The sequence below is a fragment of the Danio rerio genome, chromosome 11 (genome assembly GCF_052040795.2).
Source record: "Danio rerio strain M-AB ecotype USA chromosome 11, GRCz13ab, whole genome shotgun sequence".
In the NCBI taxonomy this organism is placed as follows: Eukaryota; Metazoa; Chordata; class Actinopteri; order Cypriniformes; family Danionidae; genus Danio; species Danio rerio.
The window spans coordinates 42,467,387-42,491,824 of record NC_141031.1 but is presented as its reverse complement, the minus strand read 5'-3'; the positions used below and the strand labels follow the sequence as shown (position 1 = coordinate 42,491,824).

Sequence of the window (24,438 nt, the reverse complement as noted above, 5' to 3'; positions counted from 1 at the left end):
TATCTAATTAACCAAGTTCTCACACAGTGATGAACTGAGGCGAGCGGATTTTGGCGCGGAAATAACTTGTGTAGACTTTGACATCCATTTACATTACTCATTCGCTCGTTATCAAACCATTCATAATACATAAATTAAAACAAGTTAGCTAAGATACTAGATTATATTTCATACCTGTTTATTGTGGTGTTGAAGTAGACGACGGCAAACGCAACCGTCGACCGTGGAGTATGTTTATACCTGCACAGGAAGCCGACCAAACCACTTACTCCTCAGGGGGGGAAATCGATCGGTATTGTTTTGAATGGTTACTTGTGAATGTTTTATATCATCATACTTTCCGATGTTACATGTTTTAAGTAACATTGTAATGTGTAGTAAATATTTAATTAGATGTAAATACATATATCATACTCGCTTATTAATTGTATGTCTTATTATGTGAGACGAGTCTACAACTTAAAGGAACTTTGGGACTACTCACCCAATGTGAGTCAACATTAAACACTTACAATCAGTTTGTTTTCTTTTATGTGATTCTTGTACTGTTTTTCAGAAATCTGACCTGCGAAATCACATCACTTGATTGCGTGAGACCATTCGAAGATCAAAACATGACCTCTCTAGACAGAAATTTAAAACATGGAGCAATACCTCGCTTTTTTATGTCTAATAATCTTGTTTAATCCCGCCCCTTTTCGCAGAGCCGTATGACAGAATTTCCCACACACAAACTCAAATGTGACTGCAGCTGAAGAGCTTGATAAGCTAGCCCAGGTGTGTCTACACTTTGCAGGACACCGGCCCTCCAGGACAGAGTTTGGGCACCCCTGGTCTAGAGACAGGATACAGCTGTGGATATGCACATCAATATAAAGCATCATTTTTGTAACACTGTATAACAATAACACTTTACATTTCTATGATGGTTGAGTTTAGAGTTGGGGTGGGGGTAGGCATTAATAAAATACATTTTATTGGGTAATTTAATAAATAACAAATAATGCTTGGTATAACTACTGTCTTTTTACATTACTGTGATGGTTGGTTTTAGGGTTGGGGTCAAGGTAGACGTTAATAAAATACAATAAATAGGAAATGTAAAAAATAATGTAAATAATTCTCGTTAACTTCTGACCGCAACCGTATCTGATCTAGCATCAACTGAATAAATTGTGAATAAACTTCCATTTTTGGATAATAATAATTAATAATTTCTTACATTTATATAGCACTTTTCTGGGCACTCAAAGTATTTTACACATATATCACTGAAAAAAAAATTATTCAGAAATGATTCCTTGGATTTACTCAATCTTTTTACGTTAAGTGGTTGTAAACAATTTATTTGTGTTGAATTTAAACAAACAAATTAAGTTGAACATCATTAAACTTAATTTGTTTGTTTAAATTCAACAAATAAATTGTTTGCAACAGTTCTGCATGCAACACTTTTTCAGTGGGGGGGAATCTCCTCATCGACCACCAGTGTGCAGCATCCACTTGGATGATGCGACGGCAGCCATTTTGCACCAGACTGCACACCAGCTGATTGGTGGAGAGGAGACATAAGCTGCATCCCAAATCTCATACTTATGCACTATTCTACGCCATTTTGTAGTATAAATAGTGCAAGTTTTTGAAAAATCAAAAAAATAATAAGTGCACTTTAATTACCCTGATGATGCACTCATTCAGCCGCTAAAATGAAGTGTGTAATGATGGACACTTCATGCACTCAACGACCGCAGGTTTGCTTACGTAGCGGAAGGGGCGGAGCTATCGGACGCACATGTTGAATAACTTTATTTATTTTGGATTGTGAAAGCAAAACTCTCCTACGAGAGTGATTATAGCGCCTCCCGATGGTGAATGCGGTTATACTCACGGCAGGTATTATTTGATAATTTGGTTGTTTATTTCACTGATTTGGCAACCGTCAAACATCATCAGGGAAACGGTTTGAATTTCCTCTTAGTAAAAAAACATTAGTGTGCCATTTGGGATGACACTACATACATATACTATTCCGTTGAGTGTGTAAGTGCATAAGTACATAGTGCATGAGTGCATAGTGTATGGTGTGCCGTTTGGGACGCAGCTAGAGTGATGAACCCAGTTATGACATGGGGATGGTTTGAAGGTCATGATGGACAGAGGCCAGTGGGCAGATTTAGCCAGGATGCCAGGGTTAAACCCCTACTCTTTTTTTGAAGGACATCCTGGGATTTTTAACAACCACAGAGAGTCAGGACCTCGGTTTAACATCTCATCCGAAAGTTGGCGCTTACTTAGCAGTATAGAGTCCCTGTCACTATACTGTGGCATTAGGACCCACACAGACCACAGGTTGGGCGCCCCCTGCTGGCCTCCCTAACACCACTTCCGACAGCAACCTAGCTTTCCCATGTGGTCTTCCATCCAGGTACTGACCGGGCACAGCCCTGCTTAGCTTCAGTGGGCGACCACGTGATAGTTGCAAAGAGCTAGCTAGCAGCGGATCTTATTAAAGTAAGAAAAACATTTATTTAAATGACGTAATAATTTTAAAATCATCATCTCTTTATTTATTTATTTACAACAGTTTACATGAAGTTTCACAGAAACATCTCTCTTTTCATTGGACGCAGTCTTTATCCCTCATCGTAATAGTGCGAGCTCAGACTTCTTCGACAGTTCTTCTCTTGCACACAAACAGCCCTGAAATATCAATGTCACACTACATACACGTTATGATTGTACAAAACAAAATGTACTGAACCATCATCCATCCCTTGATCAAAAAAAAAAGCAACATAAGCAATAACATTTACACTTTTCCCCACAAAACAATGCGAAAAGAGCACGTTTAAACGAAGTTCAACTTCCCAAAAGTAAGGGGAAGACAGATTGTTCTAAAAAAAAAAGGTTGGAAGGATATCCAGTTTAAAACATCCAAAATATATCAATGTCCGCCAACAGTTTCACAAATCCTGTTATTTTCATGAACAATCAGCATTGCATGTCTTAATTTTACATTAGGAACTGAACACACATCATAGAGATACTCGAGTTGAGTATTTAAACCAGATTTTTGTGGCTTAAGGGGTTTTTATAGTCAAGCATGCAGACTAGTTAACATATATCAAAGGGTTTTCCCAAATATCCATACTTGAAGTTGCCAAATAATTTATCTTCTCCGCAGTTTTATCTCCTCAATCAGAACAGAACATTCTGAAGACGACATCCTACAAGCACAAGATCAAAGAATAAAATGTACATAACATACTCGAGAAATTTTGATGGGAGTCGACCAGACAAAAATCACACATTTTTATAATCTGAGCATGCCTATGAACATGAAAAACAAAGTGAATCATCAATTATTCACCAGGTTAGACTGGTCACAGTGGTTAGCAAGAAATACACCCTTATGAATGACTCCGTCTAACACCAGCTTAAGCACAAAATCCACAAATGAACCACTATTAAATCCACTAATAGTGCTTTGAATGAAAATATGATTGTAACCACATAAACTATGGGATAATTATTATTGTTAAAAATAGAAAATGTTCTTCCCTTTGGCAGTAAAGTGAATCTCTTAAGACCTGACAAGAGCATCCCGAGATATAATCGCACCGTAAAGTTTTTTTTAAGAACAATAAGGAAATCAAAAGCTAAATATTGATCAAATCTGTGAATAAAAGCAAATATCTACAAACAACTGGATGAAATGTAACATGGATGTGCTACTAGACTGTGAGATTCAACCAATAAGGACTTTTCCGTCCTTTCCCTAACCTGTAACGATCACATAATTCACGTTTAACACTAAAATGATAGCTAAATGTGACCAAAATAGAAAAATCAGCCTGTTAGTCAACTATTACAACATGCAAACCAAAATGTTTGTTTAACAGAGGCCTGGAAATGCAGAAAACAGGCTTTATGGGTGTATCTTTTGGTCATCGGTTTTTTCATTTTAGAAACTGATATTGTCTTTTGATTGTCGTTTTGAAATTCTAAAACGAATATTGAAATATGAGATGTTTTTCTTTTTCATGGTGTAAAACGGAAAAGCTAAATTCAAAAATGATTTAATTTTCAGCTTTTATTTTGAATAACATAAATAAAATCACCAGAAAACAAAAATGAATAAAGGCTTTTTATTATATACCGAAACCAGATAGGCCAGCTCATTCACGATGACGCAATGCTGCCACACACAGGCTGGCCTACTATAGACTATTATTTTTTTCTACTTAAAAATGTTATAAAAGGTATTTTCTTGTGATAACAAGGTTTTATTAAGACATATATGCTTAAATTTATAATGCATCGACTGATATTTACCAAAAACACATTAAATAACAGTAAAAAGCTGCAATAAAAAAAATAAATAAGTGAATTTTCTAGCATAACCTGCTGATTTTTAATACATGGATTGAAATTATTAAAAATAGCCTACTGCTCTCTCTTTCTCTCTCTCGAGATATATATATATATATATATATATATATATATATATATATATATATATATATATATATATATATATATATATATATATTGTTCCATAGTCCACTTTCCAATAGTCCATAGTCCAATTTCGAACTACCGTATAACGCAGAAAGTTAACTTGTTGACGTGCGCAATGATTCCAAACGGATGTCCAACACAAATAATGCATATATCATCAGTCAAATATGTTGTTCCATTTAAAATGCTGCTATGTAAAAAAAAATGTATAAATAAATAATAAAAAAAAAAAAAATATATATATATATATATATATATATATATATATATATATATATATATATATATATTTATTTATTTACTTATTTACTTACAGCATTGCGTCACCATGAATGAGTCAGCCTTTTTGGTTTCAGAATATAAAAAAAAAAAAAAGCCTTTATACGTTTTTATTTTCTGGTGATTTTATTTTTTGTTATTCAAAATAAACAATGTAAATCAAATCATTTTTGAATTTAGCTTTTTTTGTTTTTCACCATAAAAAAGAAAAAAGTCTTGTACTTCAATATTTGTTTTTTAATTTTAAAACGAAAATCAAAAAACAGCTCGTTTTCTATATCCGTTTCTAAAATGAAAAACCAATGACCAAAAGACACACGGACCCTTTATGAATCAAATAACATACAGTCTCATCACTAATGTGTCGACATGTTGTTTGAAAAAAAAAAAAACTAAATGTAAAAAAGAAATACCACAACGCAGCAAGAACAGTTTCTCTCCGAAGCATCAGTGACTTGCTGATTATCCAACATTATCCAACCCCTTCGCCTCATACACATTTGTTGGGTTCCACACACAACGATGCACCTAAACATCTTGAAGACGAATATCTTACGGTTATTTCATATAATATACATACTTTAACAAATAGACATACTTTTGAAAGCTATGGGCACAAAGAGGAATAACTAGCTACCCCCTTGTCCTTAAAAAAAGTGCAATCCGAACCCAGTTTCTCTCATCCAGCACCACTCAATAATACCTTGTATGGCATGTACCATCTCCATACTGCAGAAATCAGCTCTCTTTTAATGCATCATCCGAGTATTGATTGCCTGACGCAAACATATAGGAAGATTGAGAAATATTAAAAACACTAACAGAAAGAACGTGACTGAGCCCTTCCTCTTATACTCGTTGAGTCTCATCTTCGAGAAGAAATTTTAAGGAGTTTCTGTACATATTGGATGGGCAGAAGAAGAGGAGGGGCATCAGTCGAGAAGGTGTTTCCGAGAGCCCACTCGTGAACGGTTGGAGCGGCGAATGTCAAACTTTGAGTCTTTGCACCTCTGGCAGATGTACGTTTCGGGGACGTTGGACTTGCGGATTTTGGCACATGAAAGATGGATCCACGTATTGCACTGGTTGCATTCGATCATCGCCCGGCCGGCAAATGGCTTCATGCAGAAACATGTCACTAGGTCCCAGGAGTCATCATCTGTAAAGAGAGACAGACAATTTTAATATATACACAGGGTTCGAAAATGCAACCACCAGTGATATCTATGCAACTTCAAAATATATATAGTGCATAAAACTGTTGTGTGAGACCAGTTTTTACTGCAAAATGTTCACCACATGCGCAGATTCGGAAGACATTCACGCAGAATGCATTTCTAAGCTCTTTGTCTGCACATGAAACGCGAAACGCAGCGCTCAGGAATGGTTTAAAACAGTTGTCATGTCAAACTGCTGCAGTAAACAAAGCCAATTTTGTAATGCTTGCCCCGCCTTCGCGCTCTTCTTATTGGCCCACCACTGAAATATCAGCTGTCAATCACTCAGTCAATGCCTCCTGCCTTGGGATGACAGAGAGAGCTACTACCGAGAAAATGTGAAGCGCTGAAGATGAGAATGAAGATAACACTGACAGATTTTGTTTTAGAAACCATGACATCTAAAGTTACAAATAATGACACATCTTACTAGTGATCAAGTGCTGAATGTTAATCCACCGTCTACACTTTTCGAAGAGTGGGAAAAAAGACTTCAGTTGGCTACAAGTCCGCAATGAAAAGTCTGTGGGATGAACTTTTCAGGTAACTGTTTGCCACATCTATCATGAGAGCTTCTGTTTAATCCTTCATATAATCGCCAGATGCTGTACGCCGTGCAAGTGGCAGCTATATGTCAAATTTAACACCACGTACACTATCACAAACGGGCTTGCACAGAGTAAACTAGCATCGCTACTCATTAAAAGACCGGTATTGCTATTAACATGACGTATCCACATAATAAGGCACAGTATATGTCAAAAGCAGTGCAATATCAGACATCACCCGTGAGAACAGCACAGCTATACCGTTAACAGATTCATTCATGTCAGGCAGTGCGTGCAGGGCAGGTGAACGGTCCTAGTATGCTTTGGTCACTCAGTTATGTTATAAAATCTATTTTCTTGAGAAAACGGGATTTCGTTGAGACATATTTTCCTTACGCTTGCATATATGTATTTTTTTGCTGGTTAGTTTGATTAGTGTTGATTTCAAATGCAATAAATATGTTTGTATAAAACTTGTAGTAACGTTGCTTATAATTGGTGGGTGCGACTAAATTTTGTCTGATGTGCCTAAATTTTTTAAGTTAGGAGCACCGGTGCTACTAAGCAAAAAGGTTAATTTCGAGCCCTGCATACAGGATTATAATGTACTTTTCTGAAGGTTTACAATTTAACCTCCAAATGCAATCTACATTTAACAATGCCAATCTCTATAGGAAAACAATTGCCTTCGAAAACATACTGCAAACTGCCCGTGGGCATGTGTTATGCTACTTTTCATAACAAGCAGGAGACTCTGATTGGTTTATTCTCAAAACACACCAATAACTCATTAAGAGAATAAGCTCAACCCTGTTAGACCATGTGCCGCGGCGCAGAGCAGATTTTTCCATCCTTAAAATAGCAAAAGTGGATTCTGACATGCCCTTAATGCTTTTTGCGCCCTGCACTCTGGACTTTGCGTATGGATCATCAAAATAGAGCCTATACAGTTCCAATCTATTCAACTACATTTGATGTAAAACTTCAGAGAAAGCAGTGGTTACTGTATACATCACAACAGGGCTGAACAATATATCATTTGAGCATCGATAGCGCAATGCATGTATCTGGAACAGTCACATTGCAGTTTATTAAAGATCAAAAGAATAATTTTATCTTTTATAAACATATTTTTTTTAATTTTCAATGATGACCATGTTATTTTACGTTTGATTGTTCAATTTCTGTACTTGCATTTACAGTTACTGTTAGACTGCCCAGAAAACCTTAAAGCACTGTTTGTTTGTTTATTTATTTTTGTTAGTAATTTATTATAATTAATTCATGGAGATGCACTGCATGGAAAATACTTGATCGTCCCAGTCAATCTAAATTGATGAAATCTTTCCAAATAGAGTTATTCAAATCATCTAAAATTGTATTCATTTCGCAATAAATAAAAAATGTATAAAAACAAAATATTGCAATGTAAGATTTTTCCAATATCATGCTGCCCTATATCTACTATATATCTACTAAAGTCCCAAGAGAAGGTGATGGCAATCTGATTTCTACAAAAGAAATTAATCTAAAAATGCCTACCTGAATCAACCATGATGTCCTCATCATCAGCTGACCCGTCCTCATCTCTAAATACCACTTGCTTTCCCTGACGGACCACAGTTCTTTTAGCAGAAAAACTTTCTTCCTTCAACACCATGGCTTCTCGCTCAAGTTTTGAGGGTTTCTTGACATCCTCAAACTCTTGATCTGAACTTTTAGAGCCACCCCAGCATGAATGCTCAATGTCAGGTTCCTCTTTACACACTGCAGAGCTCTGTGAACTTGAGACAGGTTTTGAACATGTGTGTGCAGGATGGTCAAACCCAGTGCTGGGTACAGGGATGCTAATGTAATCTTCTGGTTCTTCTTTGATGGAACGTCCAAGACTGGAGAACTCCCCTTCAACTCTAGGAGGAGTAAATGGGGCAAAGTTTCTAAAATCCTCATCCTTACACTTCCTTAGCTTCTTCTTCTTCTTTACCTTGTCGGCTTTTTTACGACCCTCAAGAAGAAGACCTGCTGACTTGGGGCGCTTCTGGGGCTCTGAATCCTCGCTCGTGGGTCTCTTAAATCCAGCAAAGCTCTTGCGGTTTTTGGGTGGGGGCTCGTCCGGAGAAGACAGACTGCAGCTCAGCTGCTGGTTGTCCCATCCATCGCTGTCTGCAGTGCTGCCGGTGCTGTTAGGAGGACTGGAGCTGTTCCTCAAGTGTGCCTCCTGTGGACAGTAATGAAAAAAGATGATTTTACCCAAGATCACATAGCATTCTTAAACTGAGGCATCAGGTTAAAGTCTGAATGAGCGGAATAACTTCAAAGCATATATCAGTAAATCTTATGATGAAATTAATCAACATAAAATCATCCACATCCATAAATCCTTTCGGCTATTCAGCAAAATTTGTAATGACAAGAACACATTGGTGCAAGATGATAATGCCTACATACAACAAATTTATATCTCCAAAGTGGTACATTTCTATTATACAGTCTGACAAACCAAAAAAATAAATAAATAATGCCTTTAGGTGGGTCAGATAAAAGTCAAACACAAACTTATACATACCATTCAAACTTGCTCAAGTCTAAGGTAGGTTGATTGCCCAAAAGTAAAAAAATAAATAGATAAACAAATAAATAAACCATGATTATGCAAGCTTGAGTAGTGTGCAGGACTGTTTGAAGTAATGTAATGAAAATGTTAAAGTGAAAATCCTAACAGATCTTTATTAGATCAACACAAGTTCATCTGATGAGGGAAAGATCACTAAAAAGCCCAACAAATAACTGCAGGACCAGAGTGTAGTTGGGTTGTCACGATACTGGAATTTGATACCAATCGATACAGAAATTCTAAAAACGCCCATTCCCCACTGACATTTGAGCGTTGTTAAGTGCGTTCTTACACAGCACTGATTTGCTATTGTGTTTAAGTGCTCAACAGAAATGACTGTGATTGGCCGTGAAGGTCATCAGTTCACCGAACTAACCGCTAGACATGGGATGACAACCGTTTTCAAGATATAACGCGGTTTGGAAAAGTCAAGGTTTTAAAACCACCAAATTTTCTGCTATACCGTTCCTAGACTATGTTCCTAACACTATGGCAAATCAGTGCTGTTTTTTTTTCCTTTTTTTTTTTTTTTTTAATTAAATATTTAAAAATTAAAAGAAATATTTTTAGGGCTTTTTCACCTTTATTATGACAGGACAGTAGAGAATTCAGACAGGAAAGCATTGGGAGCAGAGAGAGAGAGAGGGGAAGGATCGGCAAAGGACCTCGAGCCGGGGATCGAACTTGAATCGCCGTGAGCACTTTGGTGCTATATGTCAGCACGCAGTACCACAAGGCTACTGGTGCCGACATCAGTGCTTTTTAAGAACGCGTTCAAAAGCGCTCAAAAGTTAATGGAAATTGGAAATTTTAAAAAATTTCATTATCGATTGGTACCGAATTCCATTATCATAACAACCCAAGAGTAAAGTGAAGAACATTATTAGCAATACTAATAGAACATACACAAGACACTGACTACTTAAAATAAACAAAAACTTTCACAGATCAAATTTGAACAAAGTTCAGTGCTACAGTACCACTTAAGAAAAACATTAATTACAGGTCATCGGAACTGCGAGCGCGTGCACAATCAAACTCAACTCAAAAGTGACTGCTTGCTGTAAAAAAAAATAAATAAATAAGGCACACAAATGGCAGGTTTATGAACTTCTGTTGTAAAGCCTCCCCCTCGTTTTGATGTCAAAACATAATCAGCTTTCTCGGTCACGACTAATGAGCTCAGAAACACATGGATCCCACATCAATGGTGGATTATTTTGGATCATTTCTCACGGGTCCGTCTCTGTCTACCCTTTTCTTTATATCCTCATTTACTGCTCGTTCCTTTGTTATTAAAGTTATCATTATGTGTGCGCTATGAAGGGCTATGTCTCCTTTGTGCTGAGCAGCCTGCAAAAACAAAGCAAGGAGTAAGCAATTAAAATAAAAAGAATATAAATGTAAGACTCAAAATTAGAGGAACTAGAGAATCAAATAATCTTTCTGAATAAACTCCATCTATAAGCTGTAAGGCAGTGAAGACATGCGGTAGCAGTTCCAAAACATAGTGACCTGCCTAAACATAATTTTACATGGGTATCTGTTGATGTGAATGCTGGTCTGAAAGGTGCTGGCATTTAAAATATCCTCACAAACAAAATGTACCCAGAATGCACTGATTGAGCTTGTGGTTCAATGAAGGTTGAATCAATAATAGAAACAAAGTCTAAAGTGGGACATTTATGCTAAACCTCATGCTTTTAGAAGTTAGTGTCCAATGCTCAGAAAACAGACTTGGAAAAAAAGCAACTATACCTGTTTGTTATTGTTTGACTTGCAACAAAAAAAGTTAATAAAACATGCTTATCTCAATATGTTTGAAGTTCCAATGCTTTATATTTGCTTACATCTTCCAGAGTCCACCATGGTAGTGTGATATTATTCATCCACACTGACTATTTGGCACCCAAATCTGACAATCACCAAATATGCGTTAATTTTGATCAACATGCCAGCTTCAACATCTAGCCATGCACTTTATGTTAGCATATAGAATGCTCCATTAAGGCCAATTTACATTTCTGCATTGAGTGAAAGCAGTAGATCCAGCGTAGCCTTTGCCCTTTGCCGTACCCTAACAGGAGCCTCTCAAAAAAATGTAACAACAGGTTGTGACAATTAGGAGCACAAGATCTGTTATTGGCTGGCTTGGTATAGCGGTGACAAGTGTTGATGGGGCCCGAAAGCCATGAGAGCATAGCGAGGCTGGAAATTCACAGGGTTTTGCGCTCCTCAGGAATGTACCATGAACAAACACGTCAACGTTTTGGGGATTTCAACAACAGCTACAAAGCATCAATGGTAGTTATATCCACATCTAGACTCGTGGAATGTTCTTCATGTCTCACGTTAAGATAAAAACATTCATGAGTGATGAAGAACATCAAGGGAGTAATTTAGGCTAATTGAAGTGATGCGAGTCATGTGGAGGAGCTCCATATGTACACTTTTGTTTTCAGGTTTACCTTATGATTTAAGTTGTTGCCTGTCTACTGCTGCGTTCACACCAGACGCAGAACTCGCAACAAGCGCGAGTGATTTACATGTTAAGTCAATGCAAACGCACGAATAGACATCCTGCGGTGCGAATGGCGCAGAGCGAATTGCGCGCTGCGAATAGCAAGATACGGGTGAGGCGAATTGAGCGTTTGCGCGTTTGACGCGCTTGACGAAAGATTTGCACAAATCTCTCGAGTTCGAAAATCTGAACTTCAGCAGACATTCACGCCGAGTTAACAAATCAGAAGCTTGCTCTTGTGGGGGCGTGATTGTGACGTAGAACCTGTTGATGGTGTCCCGGGGCAAATCCTCTAGTCGACACCGACAACAAGTCATCAAACTGGGCTTGGCTCAGTCAGAGGCACCGCTGAAAGTCTCCGTCATGCAGGTTCACCTCTGAAACGTATCAACGCTGTTTTTCAGTCTCCATAAAGCACATTAACACTGTTATTTTCTTAATAAATCCATGTTAGCCATTTAGCTATGAACCTAGAGTCACCGGGCAGACAGAAGCCCTGCCAATCACGCAAATCCGCGCCTGTTTTTAAGTGAATTTGACACGCGATTGAAGCGGATTTGACGGGAATGAAGCGGCAATTTACGCGCGAATAGCGCGATTTATTCGCGCGTTCCGCGTCTGGTGGGAACACAGCATATCAGATCCTACCTCTGAATGAACGAGTTTGAGCTACTTGTACAGTAAGATAGCATTAAAAATGCCCGCGAAGAAACTCGACACAGAGGGACATAAAAACCCACAGCCAGCTAGCGTTTCAGAAGTGATATTGCAGAGCGAAACAAACAGAATGCAGAAGTATAAATGCACGACTCGGTGCAAGGCATGTGCCATGGGTAACTGCGATAACTGGAGGCAGAAGTATTATGCCCCATTTTCAAAGGGCATCAGTGTCAACGTTTCCCACTCACTTTTAATGGGTGATGTCATTGCTGAACTGAATTATGGATACATCTGTGCCACTTCAGCGGCGTATCTGGGAATTTCTCAACTTTAAGCGCCAACAGAAACCCTGATCGTTTTATGCAAATACCCCAGCTCAGACAGTAGCCGACTGGGGAATAATTTCATTGGCTGCGACGATTGTGTCAGCTCCAACTTCAGACATGCCTTCTGTCAAGCATTGACGCTGAAGCCCTATGTGAATCTGGTAGGGATGTAACGGTATCAAAATTTCACGATACGGTAATACCTCGGTATGGATGGTACGGTATTTATTGAATCATTTAAAGGAAAACCAAAACCATTGAAGAGACTCAAAAAAGTGTTAGAATGTTCAGGTTACCTCAACACTGAACAGATCAATGACATACAAATTATCTATCTGTAAACTTTTAAACAGGAACTTAAATAGTTCAATTTTAATAACAAAAAAATATTAAACCATGTAAAAAAAAACACCACTCGAAAGGACAAGACATGAGTGAGATAGAGGTCTCTTGGTGGTACAAGTCAATGTCTCCATCAATCTGAGCAGTGTGCTGTGTTCTGCTGTCACCTTGACTAAAAGAATCCCCATCATGTTAGTCCTATTCCTCGACTTGTATTTCAGCACAGTCTGGCAGTGCCTGCATACCCTTTTTTCTGTCACCTTTTCTTCTTTCTTGTTTCCTTTCAGAGAGAAACTGAAATGCTTCCACACATCTGATTTAAAACCCGCTTAAGGTTCGACCATTTTTAGCTCTTTTTCTTTGCAGCACGCTCCATTTCTGCATTACTGGATTTGTAGCGACAACAGACCGCAAAGGATGATGGCCACGCCTGGGCTGATGAAAATTGTAGTTTCCGCTACCTCCCATTCGCCTGAGCAAACTTTTCACCAAAAGACCTATGATTTTATTGAGTCACAACCACGGTAATATTGAAAGAAATTGTTATTGCGGTATAACGGTATTTACAATATTGTTACATCCCTAGAATCTGGCGTAGCTCAGCCTTTAAATCCCACACTTTTCCAGCATAAACTTAATGAAAGACCAAAAGACCTATGATTTTATTGAGTCACAACCACGGTAATATTGAAAGAAATTGCTATTGTGGTATAACGGTATTTACAATATTGTTACATCCCTAGAATCTGGCGTAGCTCAGCCTTTAAATCCCACACTTTTCCAGCATAAACTTAATGAAAGACCAGCAAAAAAACTCAACACGATGTAACATTAAACCCCACCACAAACTAGCATTTTGGTTACTGCAGAGCAACACAGACAGAATGCACAAGTATAAACGCAGGGGATGCACCATGGGGTAAGATGATCACTCGACACTGATGTTAAATTGGGCTTTAGAAGGCAGCAATAAAAGCAAGGCAGCTCACTAGGTTTTGGAACACTTGGAACTAATTTCAGCCTTCATGCATCTCCCTACAACAGAGTTTCCTCGATTTAGCCTCCATCCATTTGAAGGATCCATTAAAGGGGAAGACCTGAAAGCGAAGTGTTTGTGGATGCGCACACACTGCTGTTGTGAAGAATGGCACAGGGTCTGAAATGAGAATGGAAGAGACTGGAGTGGCCCTCTTACCCTGGGAGGGGGGGCTGAGTTTTTTTGGAGGGGGGTTGTCTCTCAGCGGCCGTGACATAAGAGTCACCACCATTTCTGTGGATCAAACAAGAGCGTCAGCAGCAAAGCAGCTCAAAAGGGGTGTGCTACCAACAGAAAGCAAACAAAACTCCCACAAACACCCGGTGCTACACCACTGCCAAGGATAAGGAACCTCAGGAGGACGGAAGTGTCAGATTGTTGTCGAGCGATCTTGAGGAAAGATAGGCCACTTCACCCTGCAACACTAACAGCACTTTCTATCAAATGTTCAAGCACAGTGAGTACCATTTTTAGCACAATCCCCTTGCACTTCCGTCACTAAGACAAGATAGTACTCACCTCCTGTGGATATGGAATATAACCAGCATATGCGAGCACAAAAGTGCAGAACTTGTTGAAATCTTCCACAGTCCTTTTCCGCTTAAATGTCGAACTGTAGCCCTGCAATAAAAACAGCACCATAAATGACAACAAACTAGCCATTTCACCAGATTTAAAAATTTTAAAGTGATTATCACCACATTTAGTATTATATTAGGTCCAAGCTGACTGCAAATGTTAAAGGCAGCCAATAAGAACTCAAGCAATAAAGGGTCACGAAACACCAAAACACATTTTTTGAGCTGTTGACAGTCATGTATGTGTCCCACGCTGCTAAAAACACAATTAGGACACATATATTTCACATAACAAGTGAAAATTGTTAGTTTTTGCATTTTTTCCGAGCATATTTGTTCTTCGGTTTGAAACGAATTTTTGAAGCTGCGTTACGCTGATTAGATCTTTGCGTGTTTTCCAGCATGGAGACTGGATGTCTACTGGTGAGTACATCGTGACGTCTCTGAGTGTGCTGCATTAATTCACGAGAAAGACTTGGTTCAAACCAATCTGCGCACTCTATTGTGTATGAGGTTTGTTGTTTGCTTTATTTATAGAGCACATTTAAAAACAACAGGTGTTGACCAAAGTGCTTTACAAAACGACCAGCATAAAAAATCTATACTTGTATATAAAAATAAGAAAAATATATAAAACATATAAAAATTAATTAATTGCAATTAAAAAGCAAGAGACAGAAGGTGATTTTTTTAGATGAGACTTAAAATTACCAAGGGAAGAACATGACCTGATATGTAAAGGCAGACCATTCCACAGACCAGGGGGGGCAGAAAAAGCCCTGTCACCTCTAGATTTCAACCGTGTTTTGGGACAACTAGCTGAAACTTGTTTTCCAGCCTGATTGGCTTCAATGAAGTATGCCAGTGAAGAAGCTCACTGATGTAAATAGGTGCCAGATCATTCAAACTTTTAGAAACAAGTAGCAATAACTTATATTGAATCCTAAATTGGACTGGGAGCCAGTGAATACATGATAATACTGGTGAGATACAAGAAAGTTTTTGTTGTCCCAGTTAAAAGCCTATAGCAGCAATTGATGCCTGCAAAACCCCTGAATACAGAGAGTTACAGTAGTCCAATCTGTACATAATAAAAACATTGATGATGGTTTCCAACTCTTTAGAAGACTGAAAAGGCTTCGATTTGGCAATGTTCCTTAATTGATAGAAAAAGATTCAAAGTAAATCGGCACACTGCCACTTTAGCTCTCAAAAATTTTTTAATGTCAATATTACATAGTAATATTGACATAAAACAAATTTTGAGAGCTAAAGTGGCAGTGTGCCGATTTACTTTGAATCTTTTGCTACTTATGTTTGTTTTTTGATCGTGTACCTGCCTTCAAGATTTTCTAGATGTGCGCACATTTCTGTTTTTTGCCTTAATTGATAGAAAACACTTTTGATGACTGAATTTATTTGCTTGTCGAACTTTAACACAGTGTCAAAAGTAACTCCAAGATTTTTTGCGTGACTGTGGACCTTAGGCTCAAACGAACCTAATTGATTAATTGTAGATTCACAGACACTCGGAGGGCCAAACACTAGTACTTCAGTTTTTGATTCATTCAAGTGTAAAAAATTACCAGCTAGTTATTCTTTAATCTCGTTAAAACAGGTAAAAAAAGGACTTTAAAACAGAGTTTTCTCCCATTTTTATGGGCATATAAAGATGGTAGCTTACATTATGCTTCTTACAAATAGCAGCCAAGGGAAGCATTTGGATGGAGAAAAGAGCTGGGCCCAAAATTGAGCCTTGGGGGACACCACACTCCATATGTACAGATGAGGAAGAAAAATTTCCCAATTCAATAAAAAAGGTTTTCTCTAAGAGATAAGAACTAAACCAATTCAAAACATTTCCTTGAATCCCAGCCCACAATCTTAAACGCTCAATCAAAATATTGTGGTGCAACTTCATTAACATGCATGATCGCTTCATAGACTGTTTTTACCTGTTACAGTGTTCAGACGGCATGAAGACGCCATGTTGTGTTGTCAAAATAAGTGGAAGAACAAAAGTTGTTTAGAGACATGGGTCATCTGTGTTGTGTTTATAAATGTGCTGCAACAAAGTTTTTCATTTCCTCGCTATGAGAGCGCAGCTGGACTCACGTGTGGAATACAGTGCACGCAACATTTTGTACCCGAGAGCTTTATGCATCTGGAAATGGTGAAATCCAGATTTGCTGCTAATCTTCTTTTTAACAAGACGCAGTTCCAGTTGGTGTTGATTTTCCTGTCTCTACAGATTTGGTTAGTGAGTGATCAATGCTCTTTGTCTATGTTTATTGAAATGGCAAAGTTAGTTTGTATCGTCAGCAGTACTCTTTCAGTTTTTAAAAGACATACCTTAGTCAAAATGATTTAGTTACCAAGTTTGAAGTACTTTAATAACACTAAAATATTATGGACTGAAAGATTTGCTGTAAATGCTGCTCTCTGAATGCAAACACCTTAAACAATAACAGTCGTGTTGGATTTTCACCGCATTTTGTGACAGGATAGTCTATACACACACGCTTTCTGAAGCTACCTGCAGAGTGTATCGAAGTTACCGAGAAATGGAGGTTTTTGATCTCCTATTCGTCATGTGGTAACAAACATTCCATTAAAACTACACTCTTCCAGCAGTTCCTCCATTCAAATATCTTGTTTGTCACAGGTGGCATGCATGACATGTTTCTGACTGAAAGTGGCAAACTCCAGTTCAAGTCCACAAATTTAAAATTTGGCAAATAATTCGATTACTAATGTCCATGTAAATGCAGTCACTGTCTTTCTCGCCTCTGTGATTGTTTTGCCTCTTTGAAAATCAGCGAGTGCTCAAACAAAAACTCCCATTTTTATGCAAAACCTTCCCTCTTTCCCTCCCCTAACACTCAGACCTAAACAGAGCTAGAATGCACTTTGTACGAACATAAGAAACACACACCACACCATGTTAAACCTAGTGCGTAAGTGTGAAATGGATGACTCAGGATTACATTTGTTGAAAATCTGCCCACAAACATCACCAACTGGATAAAAAAAACACTAATGACTGCTTTTAAACAGGTAATCCCACCCTAAACACACGCCATTGGTTGAGTCACTGATGCTGGGCTATTCATGATAAACAAACAATGTTTTGAAAGCATTACAGTCACGGTGTTTACAGTTATGGGGGAGAATCAACAAAGAACAGCTTACTGGTAATTGTCTAAGTACATAGCAGGCAACACCTAGGTTACACAAGTAAAATCCCATTAATTACCTCCAAAGGGTAACTGATTTTAATAATACCAGCTTAAGCTTTATAGAAAGATCTGCTGAGTGTAACTAGGCTGTTATATGATGCTATATGCTTCATCTTTTCATTTTAATTGATTTTTTTATATGCATATTTAACAGTGGAATTCCTGGATAAAAACAACGTAAGTTCTTATAGTGCTAAGTCATCTCCACAAATCAGAGAATCAAAACAAACGGCACAAAAACTATTCTTCAGTGACCAAATCAACAAATAAAACAAAAAATTAAATCCATAACTACAAGTACAGAAAATTTGTTTATTTTTTTAAACATTGCTTCCATACACAACCAGCATTGTTAAATCAGCAGATTTATAATTAAATTTTTAGGTTGGTTTATTGATTAAAAGATTTTAACAAACACCCTTTTCATATGGGGGACGAAACATGCAAAAACAATAAATAAATATGCAGATAAATAAATAAATGAGTAAATAAATTCATAAATCTCTGCATAAATAAAACCATAAATAAAGGCGTTCTTAAGTAATGTTTCTGAAGTCTTGGAAGCAGACAATTACATGAATAAAAAATTAAGAAACTGAAAAAAAAAAAAAAAAAGTTGTCAGTTTGGCAAGCCATTATTATGAAAATAATTTAGAATTGCAATAAAATACCAGGATATTTTCCATACTGCTCTTTTGTTTGCATAAAATCTTGAATTTTGCTCATTATACATTAATTAACATTTTTTAAATGTTTAAATTCTAGATTCTAAATAAAATATGTGGCTAAGAAATAGCTATTCACTTTTTTTGTTGTTATATATATATATATATATATATATATATATATATATATATATATAATATATATATATATATATATATATATATATATATATATATATATATATATATATATATATATATATAAATCAACTTTCAATTTAGTATTTTATTATTTCCCCAACATTCCTGCAATTTATTTAATTATTTATAAGCCTACACTATAATTATTTATATATTTATTTATACAGGACTTTGTAGATTTTTGTATATATAATATTTATTTTCGTTTTTTGTATACATACATTTTTATGGTTTTATTTGTGCAGAAATTTTTGGACTTTGAGCATTTATTTGTATATTTATTGATTGTTTTTGCAGGTTTCGTCCTCCATATTTTCAAACCCCATGGAGAAGAAAATCCCGAACCAAAGCAGCACTAAAACTTAGACGGTTATTAATCATTGTACAATTTTTAAGGTAAATAAAAATCGTATATAAGTAGTAATAGTTAAAACGGCATTGTTTTACTTTCCTAAACCAGAGGTGGGACTTGAAGTAAAGCAATGTGCGCGCATGCGCAGTCGCTTGACGTGCGTCTAGATTTGTCAAATTTGCAAATATTCGGCATAACAATAATGACAACAAGTAAACGACAAACGCTTCGTCGCCACCAATCAGTTAGACATTATGCACGTTTGTAAAGTCGCTCGTTATATCGAAACGTCGTTTATATGAACAAAACAAACCACACGTCTGCTGTAAAAAAAACGCAACGTTATTTAATAATGTGATCGAAAGCTAAAAAGCTAACGTTAGTTTTACCAACTCGGTGCCTGCTGACTGACTACAAACAGCCAAAAAGAGATCGAAAATACGTTTGACAAATTAAACCTCTTATAAAAAAATGTGAGAACTACTTTTTATTGAATCTAACTAAATCAATGTCTAATGAATTGAGTTAGCCATTGCTAGCCATTGCTAATAAGGTAACGTTAGCATAAAAACACTAACGCCTTTCGTTCCTTTGATAATATCAATGTCAAACTACTGTAATAAAAGTAAAAGCACTGAAATAATGTAACGAAAGGCTTTTTATAGATGCATTTCGCTGTTACGGATCATCACACTGTTGCGTACAGTTTCAAACATGGCAAGCCTTATTTGAGCAAGCCTACGTGCATGGAGAATGAATAGGAAAACGTATATTAATACAGAGATACTGAAAAGGCACAATATTTTATACAAATGTATTAGTAACACACACAAAGTATAGGTATTATTAAGGTATACAATCAAAATCACTTTACCTGCTTGTCAAATGGACAAGTCGTCGAGCCGTCGACGTCCATTTCTATAAGGTAAAAACATTGTTTTAGTTTACAAAATCACATTGTACGCCCTATAACAGTTGAAACTCGCTGCACGACGTACAGGTCAAAATCCCATTACAAACTAACTACACTTTCCTGTTCAAAGGAATAGTGTACTTAATAACGTTACACATACATCTATACTCAAGCATAACTTACAAAACATAGCAATCCATTAACAATTCAAATCTTTCGATTATTAAAATAATTCGTGAGTCAAATCAAAGAGTTTTAGGAAAAGATGTATGAGATTATATAATTCAGACAGTCACGTATCTCTCCACACCTAACGTTCAACAAACTGCAAAAACACACATAACTCATCTGACTTCCCAAAATATTCAACTACATATCTGTATTTTGGCTCAAATGAAATGTACATTCTATACATCTGAATCATTTTACTGACAAAATAGTGTTTCTTACTCTTGATGGGCAGTTCTCGATCTCAGATAGCCTGTTAACGTTAGCACCACCGAGCACATCAATCACATTTAACAACACAACATCATCCGTAACTCACCGATTATGATCAATAACCTCGATTACATAGCTAAATCATCAAGTAGCTCGAAATGTAATGTCTTTAAACAAAAGTTAACCCACTTTTTTTCCTCCTCTGCTGGAACTTGCTAACTGGCTAGCGGTCGAGCTAACATTGTTTTCAGTGATGTTTGTGTTTATGGTGTTTTGTCGATATTTACCTGATGCCGAGACGCAAATAGTGGATCAGACGACGGTGAAGATATGGATAATTATCCTGGATCGAAAAACAGACGATGACAGGGGCAGGAGCGACGGAAAACAGTGATGATAAATGTCCAAATGTGATGAAGATGTGATGGTGAAACCTAGACAGACAGATCGGCTCGCCTGCCAAAATAAAAGTCCCTCTTTGCGTTCACACAGCATTTCAAACGAATACATTTTTGTTTAGGATTATTACACCAGATTACAACAAATCAAGTGATATACATATTTAAAGAAAATAACAAATAAACTTACAACAAGACAGTGAGTTTGCTGAAAAAAATAGCTTGTTGGTAAAAATCTTAACTTTTGGAAATGTTTTGTATGGAGTAGACACATTTTAATATACATTTATAAGTTAGTTTTATATAAAATTACTTTCATTATCTAGTAATATTCAGTTTCCTTTGGCTTAGTCTTTTTATTCATCAGTGGTCGCCACTTATCGAATGAATCGCCAACTTATCCAGCATAAGTTTTACACAGCGGATGCCCTTCCAGCTGCAACCCAGTACTACGAAACATCCATACACACTCATTTACACACACTCGTACACTACGGCCAATTTAGTTTATTTAATTCACATATGTTTGGACTGTGGGGGAAAAACCGGAGCACCCAGAACAGGGGTGTCCAAACTCAGTCCAAGAGGGCCGGTATCCTGGAGAGTTTAGCTCCATCCCTAATCAAACACACCTGAATCAGCTAATCAAGCCCTTTCTTGATATACTAGAAACTTCCTAGCAGGTATGTTGAAGCAAATTGGGAGCTTAACTTTGCTGGACACCTGGACCCTGAGGAAACCCAGGCTAACACAGGGAGAACATGTTAAGTCCACACAGAAATGCCAATTGGCTAAATATGAAGTGGAATTAGCTGTTCAGACCAGACTTCAACTTGACGTAAACATCAACAACTCTCCCTTATGCTTGGCATGGTGCTGGCCAATATGGGATCTTAATGGAAATCCCCGACACCTCCAGCTGAAATGGTATCTGCCCTCAAGCTGGAAAGGTTATATTTCTCTAGATTTGGCCAACAGAAGACAAAATAAGGCCCCCCTTCCTTAGGTTAATAATGTCTCTGTAATAATTTTTTTGTTATATTTTTTATCTCTTTCCCTTTACATTTAATTTTGTTTTGTTTCTTATTCCATTAGTCTGGCTGAGATTTATTTATTTATTGATTGATTGATTGATTGATTGATTGATTGATTGATTGATTGATTGATGCTGTATAATTGCTGTATTGTTTGCTAGTGTTTTGGTGCAATAATGGTTTCATTTCTCTGGGTACCGGCACATGTGGGTGTAGATGGGAATGAGGAAGCTGATATGCTAGCAAAAAAAGCTTTAAATAATGAGCAAATAGAAATTAAATTAGCATTAAGTAAAACAGAATTTAAAAGAATGATTGCAGTCGAAATATATAAAAAATGGCAACAGGTGTGGAACAAGGAGACCAAAGGAAGACATTCATATCAGATTCAGGAATTTGTAGGAAACGGGAGGAAAAGATACGGATATCGAAGGAAAGATGTCATCATAACAAGACTAAGGATAGGCCATACGTCATTAAATTACAGCTTGTATAAAATAGGAAAGCATGAATCAGGGAAGTGTGATAATTGTGGAGAGTTGGAAACAGTCAATCATATAATTTTAGAATGCCCAGCTTATGAAAGAGAGAGGTTTAATTTAATACAAGAATTAGGACAGCTGGAAGATAAGGTAATTTCTTTGAAAGTATTGCTAGGAAACGGGCTTAGACAATCAAAAATTCATGAGATATTAATTAAATATTTAGGAAATATAGGAATAATGCATAGAATTTAGTTTTTTATATATATATATATATATATATATATATATATATATATATATATATATATATATATATATAATTTAATATAGTCATTTAATGTATATAAAAGTGTTTTCTTTCTACCCCAATTATGTACAATCCACACTCCAGATCAGTAGGTGGCGGTAATGCACCTATTTTTGTTGGTTTGCCAAACCGCCATAAAACACCAGAAGAAGAAGAAGAAGAAGTGTTTTGGTGCATGTTCTACACTCTCAGAAAAAAATGGTACAATGTTGTACCAAAGAAGATACAAACCCTTGTCACTGAGGCAGTACCATTTTATGAAACAGAATTGTACCTTAAGACAAAGAAACAAATTTGTACCATTGCAGTTTTTACCTTTAGGGACATGATTTGTACCACTGGAAAACAAATGTACTTTTGTTTTTTAAAACCTGCAGATATAATGTTGTTCCTTCATCAAAGGTACAAATCTGATCCATGAAGGTACCACTACAGTGACAAGACACTTTATACCTTAACAGTGTCAAATGTGTTCCTTCAAGAACTATTCAAAGGCATTATGTTGTATCCAAAATGCATCCATTTATTTTCAGTAAAAAAAAAAACATCACATACATTTATAAAAAATGTTTTTAAAAAGTTATTTTTTGAGTAATTGCAGCTTTCATTTACAACAAAGAGTAAAAAATACTTAAACATAAATCAAAAGATTTGTTTTTGCTAAAGATTTCACACTTTTCACAAAATTTTTACAGAAACACATTCCCCTATCTACAATATAAAACATTGTTTTTTCCAGTTTTCACACACCTCTGTAATCACTTAAAAGCTCCTTTAATTTACTTAATTTTAAAATAGAAATAGAATTATTCAAAACTATTGTAAGGATATATGCACAATGTTTACTACAATAGTAAAATGTCTGCATGAACATTTTGCATATGCAGGACTTTTGCCAGCTCACGTGTGTAGTGGAAAGCAAACGCCAAAAGGAGCAGATATCAATAATAAAACTGTATTTATCAAAAAATGCTTATTAAATGTTTAACAAAAATACCTAAAATGTTTAGTTTACAACACCTAGAGTTTTTTTTTTTTACATTTTTTTATTATAGAACGTAATAATTAATGTTTATGAGTTTCTTTAAACATATGCTTTAGTATGGAAATTAATCATAAAATCACTTTGCCTTTCCAGCCATATTTATTTTTTATAGATATTGTAATAACGGAGTTGTCCAACACTAATGTACCTTTTTATGAAACCAATTATGTACCTTAATTTAAATTTTACCATAAAAGGTACGGAACAGTATTATAAGGTCCTTTCTGTACCATACAAAAGTACAAAACAGTTCCTTAAGAAACATTATTTGTACCACCGTGTGATTTTTCTCTGAGTGCGGAGTTAGTATCAGGTAATAACACAGAAATAATTTTGTTAACATATATGTACACTATTGGGTGTTATGTTTTCCAATAATTTCTGGATGCAGCCTTAATGATGCAAGCTGAGATTGTATCACTCAGCGATGCAATGTCAGACTCAATGCACTCAATGGAGGTAGTGGCGTCACTGTGATGGGTAGGGTTAGGGGTGGGGTTAGGTAAGCCAATTAAAAAGTATTGGATGCCGCTCAGATTGCACTGCACCAAGTCTGCATCCAGACCCTCTCGTGTTTTCACTAAAACGTCTATAAATAAAGTAAAAAAGAAAAAAAAAAGAAAAAAAAGAAAGAAAGAAAGAAAGCCAACTGGCCAAGCCGGGACTTGAATCAGCAACCTTCTTGCTGTAAGGCGACAGTTCTTACCACTGAGCCA

The 24,438-nt window shown here is 36.5% G+C and overlaps 2 protein-coding genes across 13 annotated transcripts in view; both read right to left on the bottom strand.

Annotated features, from left to right (window-relative positions):
* Positions 1-258, bottom strand: part of camta1b (calmodulin binding transcription activator 1b) — a 698,990-nt gene extending 698,732 nt beyond the window's left edge. For all 10 annotated transcript variants that reach the window (XM_087274121.1, XM_087274128.1, XM_087274115.1 and 7 more), the window contains exon 1: positions 175-258. The gene's annotated coding sequence lies outside the window, so the exon portion shown is untranslated. The remainder of the gene's footprint in view (positions 1-174) is intronic.
* Positions 259-2,541: 2,283 nt separating this feature from the next.
* Positions 2,542-20,895, bottom strand: phf13 (PHD finger protein 13). 3 transcript variants are annotated; one of them, XR_015502903.1, is made up of 6 exons: positions 20,741-20,895; positions 19,974-20,017; positions 14,584-14,685; positions 8,108-8,783; positions 5,124-5,959; positions 2,542-3,940 (listed from the first exon to the last, which is right to left on the bottom strand). XR_015502903.1 is itself a non-coding variant. In XM_087274303.1 (5 exons), exons 2-5 carry the CDS (start codon positions 20,013-20,015, stop codon positions 5,733-5,735), a joined length of 1,047 nt encoding a protein of 348 aa, XP_087130429.1. In that variant the 5' UTR covers positions 20,016-20,017; positions 20,741-20,895; the 3' UTR covers positions 4,833-5,732. The 3 variants fall into 3 exon arrangements, 2 of the variants coding, with proteins under 2 accessions (XP_087130429.1, XP_087130430.1); XM_087274303.1 differs by lacking the exon at positions 2,542-3,940 and having other exon boundaries at positions 4,833-5,959; XM_087274304.1 differs by lacking the exons at positions 2,542-3,940; positions 19,974-20,017; positions 20,741-20,895 and adding an exon at positions 16,426-16,686 and having other exon boundaries at positions 4,833-5,959; positions 14,584-14,980.
* Positions 20,896-24,438: the final 3,543 nt, after the last annotated feature.

Excerpts from the sequence above, each read along its gene's own strand:
- phf13 (XM_087274303.1), bottom strand. The coding sequence starts at position 20,015 with ATGGACGTCGACGGCTCGACGACTTGTCCATTTGACAAGCAG. Across the intron at positions 8,784-14,583 it reads ATATTCCATATCCACAGGAG|GAGGCACACTTGAGGAACAG; the intron begins GTGAGTACTATC and ends TACTGTCCACAG. Across the intron at positions 5,960-8,107 it reads GGACATCATGGTTGATTCAG|ATGATGACTCCTGGGACCTA; the intron begins GTAGGCATTTTT and ends CTCTCTTTACAG.